The 7,500-nt window shown below is 44.6% G+C and overlaps 1 protein-coding gene across 3 annotated transcripts in view; it reads right to left on the bottom strand.

Moving 5' to 3' along the window:
• Positions 1-5,590: 5,590 nt before the first annotated feature.
• Positions 5,591-7,500, bottom strand: part of LOC143295851 (uncharacterized) — a 51,431-nt gene continuing 49,521 nt past the window's right edge. For all 3 annotated transcript variants that reach the window (XM_076607504.1, XM_076607501.1, XM_076607502.1), the window contains exon 7: positions 5,591-7,500. This exon is cut by the window's right edge and continues 185 nt beyond it. In XM_076607504.1, the coding sequence (XP_076463619.1) occupies positions 7,075-7,500 (426 nt within the window). In that variant the 3' untranslated portion in view covers positions 5,591-7,074.

The raw sequence follows: 7,500 nt of genomic DNA, 5'->3' as shown, positions 1-7,500 counted from the left end.
ACGTTTCTCCACCGAACTCGACTCTGGGCTGTCCTTTCTGCATCCCTCCAGCTGGATCCCAGCCTCTTTAGCTCTGCTTCAGTGTCCAGCTGTTCTTGGGCCGTCCTCTCTTCCTTCTCCACCTAGGGGGTTCCAGGTCAGGGCCTGGCGTGTAGTGTGCTGGATGGTGATTTCCTCAAGGTATGGTCAGTCCATCCCCATTTTCGTTTCAGGGTCTGTTTCTCCACTGTTTCCTGCCCCCCCTCTTCGCAACAGTTCCTCGTTTCCAATTTTTGTCTGGCCATCGGATCTTAAAAATGCGCCTCAGACAACTGCTAATAAGTCTGTATCTTCTAAAGCATCTTTTTGGTCATTCTCCAAGTCTCTGATCCGTAGATCTCTCTATTCCCCGATTACTAAATCGATGACCCTGATCTGCCTGTTGACTGATTGATTGATTGATGTGCCTTCCAGAAGCTGTGAGAGAGACCTCTCCTCCAATTCAGATTTCAGCTTCCCTGAACGTCTGTATACACGTCCCTTGGTTTTGCTGGAGGTCTGAGTATAGGTATCTGTCCACAAAGATATTTCAATACTCATCCATGTACGGTGTGTGTGTGTGTGCGTGTGTGTGCACGTGTGTGTGCACGTGTGTGTGTGTGTGTGTGTGTGTGTGTGTGTATGTGTGAGTGAGTGAGTGTGTGCACGTGTGTGTGTGTGCACGTGTGTGTGTGTGTGTGTGTGTGTGTGTGTATGTATGTACGTGTGTGTGTGTGTGTGTGTGTGTACGTGTGTGTGTACGTGTGTGTGTGTGTGTGTGTGTGTACGTGTGTGTGTGTGTCTGTGCGAGCTTGTGCGTGTGTATGTGTGTGTGTGTGTGTGTGTGCGTGCGTGCTTGTGTGTGCGTGCGTGTGTGTGTGTGTGTGTGTGTGTGCGTTCGTACGTGCTTAAGCGCTTGTCTGTGCGTGCGTGCGTGTGTGATGCTTGTGTGTGTGTGTGTGTGTGTGTGTGATGCTTGTCCGGGCAAAACAGAACAAAGAGAGTCCAACTCTTAATGAAGAGAGGCCATTCAGGGCCGGAGGCGGCACGATCACAGAGAGGCTGAATCGGAAACAGCAGGAGATTTGGAACCTGCACTGAAGACACCCTGCACTGCTGATGAGTCACTGCAAAGTGAAAACTCTCTCTCTCTCTCTCTCTCTCTCTCTCTCTCTCTCTCTCTCTCTGTCTGTCTCTCTGTCTGTCTGTCTGTGTCTCTCTCTTGAGAGTGTGTCTTATTAGATGCTTTGTTCATTTTTGTTTTCCTTCACGTTGACAAATGTTATTGGAAAACCCCCCCTCTCCCCACACACAAATAAATAAATAAATAAATAAAATGCTTTTTTTTCACGTTGACCAATGCTATTGGAGAACCCCCGCAAAAAAAAGAAAGAAAGAAAAAAAGAAAAAAAGAAGAAAGTCATTGGTATATCATCATGAATTTTAACATCTTTGATTATAATCATATTTACGACTGAATGTTGAAATCTAAGGCTTTCACTATGTGCATGGGGTTGGAGGGAAGGAGACTGGGGTAGGGGGTGGGGATAGAGAGTTACTTAGTTTGTTGCTTTGTAGCAGTCTTTTATTATTATTATTATTATTACTACTACTACTACTACTACTACTACTACTACTACCTTTTTATTTTATAATTATTATTTATTTATTTATTTATTTACTTATTTATGTACGCTTATCTATTATTTATTCACCTTTTTTTTCTCAAGGCCTGACTAAGCGCGTTGGGTTACGCTGCTGGTCAGGCATCTGCTTGGCAGATGTGGTGTAGCGTATACGGATTTGTCCGAAGGCAGTGACGCCTCCTTGAGCTACTGAAACTGAAACTGAAACTGTAGTAGTCTTTTTTTTTCATAGGTTTCTCATGTGATTGTCAGTGAAATTTTGTCGTTGATATCTCTTTCTTGTTAATAGTTCTGTGTTCATGTGTTCTTTGATGTAGCCCTACCCCCCCCCCCCCCCCCCCCCCCCCCCCCCCCCCACCCCCCCACCCCTCCCACACCCCTCTTTTTTTTTTCCTTTCTTTTATACCCCAGGGCTGGGTAGAAAAAAAGCATATGTTTTGCTTATCTCATAACCCTGGTAAAAGGAAATTTTGTTTCGTCTCGTCTCGTCTCGTCTCGTCTCTCTCTCTCTCTCTCTCTCTCTCTGCCACTCCCCTCCCTGCGTCATTTAACGAGTGGGTTTCGGTTTCTAAAACGAGCTGTCATTGGTTTGGGACTGGAGCACGACCCATTCGTTCGGATCTGTTCAACGTACATGTATACTAAAACTACCTGCAGAAAAGGAGGAGTCATCAAAATTGTGTTCCCCATATGCCGCAAATAAATTGCGAAAACACAGAACACCAGTATATGTCTTGATAATGCATTGCATAGAATTTATTTGCAGTTTTGTTTATTGCCAGTTACTGGAGGGGTTTTTTTTTTTATGCCTCAAAATTATCACGTCAAACTGATCTGTCTGATTTTGGGTGCCAGTTAGGTTATAAGACATCAAACGCAATTCTATTATCCTACAGTTTGGCAAGAAGACCAAAATCGGAGAGGTTAAAATATAAAAACAACAATCGACAACAACAACAAAAAAAACACAGCCAACCACACCGAACATCGTAAAAAAAAACAATATAGTCAGCAAAAAGTGATGATAACACCCAAAGCATTCATTCATGCAATTTGCTTGTAGGCCACTCGACCGAGAAGACCTATCCCAGGCTTTCAACAGCGGTGAAGATTACAACAAAATGCATACCGATGATCTCTGAGACGCTGCAAATCTATTTACAGATATATATAATATACCCCAAAAAACAAAACTGGCATGAAAACAACATATTTCGCAAGGAGAAATCTAAATCAAAATGGTAATTCTTAGGGGGGGGAAAGTCTGTTGGAACGTGGCTTTAAAAAAAAAAAAAAAAAAAAAGTTACTCATAAAGACAGCTGTCAGAGTGACTTGATCTGAGGCCATCTGTGTCCGAAATGTCAATGGGGTGGGGTTGACACTCTAGCTACGGTTGACCAGTGACGGCAGTTATTACCGACGGTAATTAATAACACAACAATAACTTGCGAAAGAAGGAGAGGGAGGAGGAGCAAGTGTAGTAGAAGAAGGAGGAGGAGGAGGAAGTGTAGTAGAAGAAGAAGGAGGAGGAGGAGGAGGAAGTGTAGTAGAAGAAGGAGGAGGAGGAGGGGGAAGTGTAGTAGAAGAAGGAGGAGGGGGAAGTGTAGTAAAAGAAGGAGGAGGAGGAGGGGGAAGTGTAGTAAAAGAAGGAGGAGGAGGAGGGGAAGTGTAGTACAAGAAGAAGAAAGAGGAGGAGGAGGAAGTGTAGTACAAGAAGAAGGAGGAGAGAGGACGTGGGTAGAAGAACGGAGGAGGGGGAAGTGTAGTAGAGAAGAAGGAGAGAGGAGGAGAAGGAAGTCGTAGAAAAAGGAGGGAGGAAGTTAAAGAAGGAATTACGAAAAGAAAGAGAGAATGTATAAAAAGGAGAGGGGATGTAGTAGAGAAGGAGGAGAGAAGTGGAGAAAGGAGAGAGAGAGGAGAATGGAAAGAAAGGAGAGAGAGTTAGTAAAAAGGAGGGAAGTTATAGAAGAAAAAGGAAAGGAATGTAGTAGAAGAAGGGAGGATGAGGAAGTGTAGTAGAAGAAGAAGGAGGAGGGAAGGGAAAAGTATAGAAGGAGGAGGAGGAAGGGTAGGACGGAATGATAAAGAAGAGGAGGAGGAGGGAAGTGTAGTAAAAGAAGAAGGAGGAGGGGGAAGTGTAGAAAAAGAAGAAGAAGGAGAGGAGAGGAGGAGGAGGAGGAAATGTAGTAGAAAAGAAGGAGGAGGGGAAGTGTAGTAAGAAGAAGAAGGAGGAGGGAGGAAGTGTAGTAGAAGAAGAAGGAGGAGGGGGGGAAGTGTAGTAGAAGAAGGAGGAGGAAGGGGTGTAGTTAAGAAGAAGAAGAGAGGAGGAAGTGTAAAAGAAGAAGAAAAGGAGGAGGAGGAGGAAGGTTAGTAGAAGAAGAAGAAGGAGGAGGAAGTGTAGTAAAGAAGAGAAGAAGGGAAAGAAAAAGAAGGAGGAGAGGAGAGAAGTGTAGTGAAGAATAAGGAGGAGGAAGTGTAGTAGAAGAAGAAGAAGGAGGAGGAGGGAAATGTAGTAGAAGAAAAAAGGAGAGAGGAGGAAAGTGTAAGAAGAAGAAGAAAGGAGGGAGGAGGAAGTGTAGTAGGAAGAAGAGAGGAGGAGGGAAGTGTAGTAGAAGAAAAAGAGGAGGATTGAAGGAGGAAAAAGTGTAGTAGAAAGAAGGAGAAGAAAGGGGGAGGAGGAGGAGGAGGAAGTGTAGTAGAAGAAAAGAAAAGGGAAAAAAGAGAAGGGGGGGAGGAAGTGTAGTAGAAGAAGAAGGAAGGAGGGAGGAAGTGTAGTAGAAGAAGGAGGAGGAGGAGGGGAGGAAGTGTAGTAGAAGAAAGAAAGGAGGGGAGAAGATTAGAAGAAGAAGGGGAGGAAGTGTAGTAGAAGAAGGAGGGAAGGAGGAGAGAGAGGAAGTGTAGTAAAGAAGAAGAGAGAGAAGTGTATAGAAGAAGAGGAGGAGGAAGTGTATAAAGAAGAAGGAAGGAAGGGAGAGAAAGGGGAGGAAGGAAGTGTATAAAAGAAGGAGAAGGAGGAAGTGTAGTAAGACGAAGGAGAGGAGGGAGGAAGTGTAGTAGAAGAAGAAGGGGGAGGAGTGAGGAAGAGAATAAGAGAAGAAGGAGGAGGAGAGGTAAAGGGAGGAATGTAGTAGAAGAAGGAGAGAAGTGTAGTAGGAGGAAAGAAGGGGAAGTGATAAAAAAAAGGAGGGAAGAGAGATAAAGAAGAGAGGAGAGAAGTGTAGTAGAAAGAAGAGAGGAGAGGAAGTGTAGTAAAAGAAGGGAAAAAGAGAGGAGGAAGTGTAGTAGAAGAAGGAGGAGGAAGTGTAGCAGAAGAAGAAGGAGGAGGAGGAAGTGTAGAAGAAGAAGGAGGAAGTGTAGTAGAAGAAAAATAAGAAGGAGGAGGAGGAAGTGTAGAAGAAGAAGGAGGAGGAAGTGTAGCAGAAGAAGAAGAAGGAGGAGGAAGAGGAGGAAGTGTAGTAGAAGAAGAAGGAGGAAGTGTAGTAGAAGAAGAAGAAGAAGAGAAGAAGAAGAAAAAGGAGGAGGAGGAGGAGGAAGTGTAGTAGAAGAAGAAGGAGGAAGTGTAGTAGAAGAAGAAGGAGGAGGAGGAGGAAGTGTAGTAGAAGAAGAAGAAGGAGGAGGAGGAAGTGTAGTAGTAGAAGAAGAAGAAGGAGGAGGAGGAAGTGTAGTAGAAGAAGAAGAAGAAGAAGAAGAAGGAGGAGGAGGAGGAGGAAGTGTAGTAGAAGAAGAAGGAGGAGGAGGAGGAGCAAGAGCAGGAGCAGGAGAAGCAGAAGGAGGAAAAAGAACGAAACCAAAATGTTCGAGGAAACAGAATCATAACGACAACAGAAATAAGACCATGGCCACGAACGAATTAAAGCAAAAACAACAAAACTTTGGAGGTCGTGAACAACAACTAGAAGTAACCAAAAAATCATTGCGGAAACAATGACAATGGCAAAAATTATATAGCAAGCAGACGAAGACAACGACAACAACCACAACAAAATATTACTACAATGGATAGAAGAAGAATATACAAAAATACTATAAAAATAACAACGATCATAATCATAATCCTCATCATCATAATAATACCATCCTAATGATAATAATAATAATAATAATAATAATAATAATACCCCCTGAAATATCTCTCCCTGCACACCCTTAATTAAATGATCAAAACCTCTTCTCACACACCCAAGACACATACGTTTGTTGGTTGCTTAATGCTCACCACCACCCACACCACCCACAACCAACACCCCCATCTTCTGAAGCATGACCTGGCATGGCTGACGTTCATTACAACAGTTTCGATTCTGTGGCCTCCCTCCAACACCCTGAATAAATCAACGATTAACCCTTTCACCACCAAGCTCGCATTTATGCACAGGCGTGGTAGAGGGCCCATGTCACTGAAAGGTGACCATTCATTGGTCTGTTATCCATGAACCTACTGCTCTTAGTGTTTAGGTGGTAAGATAGGCCGTATTTTCTGTACATCGCATGGGGGGAATCCCTAGCTATTCTTAGCCACTGTCTTTTCTGTGTTTATACCACAAAGGAATTTTGTACTCTAAATAGACTGGCGGTGAAAGGGTTAACCAGTTAACCCAGGCATTTCGGACCACAATCATTGAACACAAAAACGTACAAAAACGCGTCCATGATTAAAAAAAACCCTTCAGTGCCGTAGAACGTATCACGTACGTGTGCATAGTGACGTCACTCATAACGTCATCAGAAAAAAAAGAGATTGACTCTGGCAGGTTGAAAATTCGCATAGTACATCAAGAGCGGTATATCTCCAGATCATTTTCTCAGTTTTAGGCTTACTGTTCTAGATATTGTCTTATGACTTGCAACACCACTTTCTACTGGGGTTTTTTTTTCAACTGGCACCGAAGGGGATTTATTAATTAATTAATCAAAGCAAGCTATCATACAGACAATTAACACTACCTGGAGAACTGAATTACAATTCCTGGGGTTTTTTTTTAAATAAAACTGACGGGCGCAATAGCCGATTGGTTTAAGCGATGGACTTTCAATCTGAGGGTCCCGGGTTCGAATCTCGGTAATGGCGCTTGGTGGGTAAAGGCAGGAGATTTTTCCCATCTCCTAGGTCAACATATGTGCAGACCTGCTCGTGCCTGAACCCCCTTAGTGCGTATACGCAAGCAGAAGATCAAATACGCACGTTCAAGATCCTGTACTCCATGTCAGCGTTCGGTGGGTTATGGAAACAAGAACATAACAAGCATGCACACACCCCGAAAACGGAGTATGGCTGCCTACATGGCAGGAATAAAAACGGTCACACACATAAAATCCCACTCGTCTACATATGAAGAGTGAACGTGGAAGCTGCAGCCCACGAACGAAGAAGAAGAAGAAAAAAAAAAAAATCGAAATTAATTAACCACTTCAAAACCTCCTCTCGCACCGCCTCCCAGCGAAGCCACGCGGGCACTGGCAGAACCTGCTCTGCAGTTTGACCACGATCTTACACTTCCCCCCGTTGAAGCAGTACCCTTCCTCGGGCGGGCACTCGGACACCTTCAGCTGAGGAGCGCCTCCCCTGGACCTGCTGGGCTTCCTGGCCACCCCATAGCGAACCCCACCACCACGAACACCAACACCAACACCACCACCAACACCAACACCACCTCTGCCAGCACCAGCTCCGTACTTTCGGCGCTGCTTTTTGCTGAGGTAGGTCTGTCGCCCTCGTTGGGAGGAGGAGGAGGCCGAGGAGGAGGAGGAGGAGGAGGGAATAAGAGGAGGGCCGGGCCGGGGAAGGTTTCTGATGGCACTGCGGGCGTCAGCGTTGTTGTTGCCGTTGTTGTTATT

Source organism: Babylonia areolata, chromosome 21 (assembly GCF_041734735.1).
Source record: "Babylonia areolata isolate BAREFJ2019XMU chromosome 21, ASM4173473v1, whole genome shotgun sequence".
Lineage (NCBI taxonomy): Eukaryota > Metazoa > Mollusca > Gastropoda > Neogastropoda > Buccinidae > Babylonia > Babylonia areolata.
This window is presented reverse-complemented; position numbering and strand designations above follow the sequence as displayed.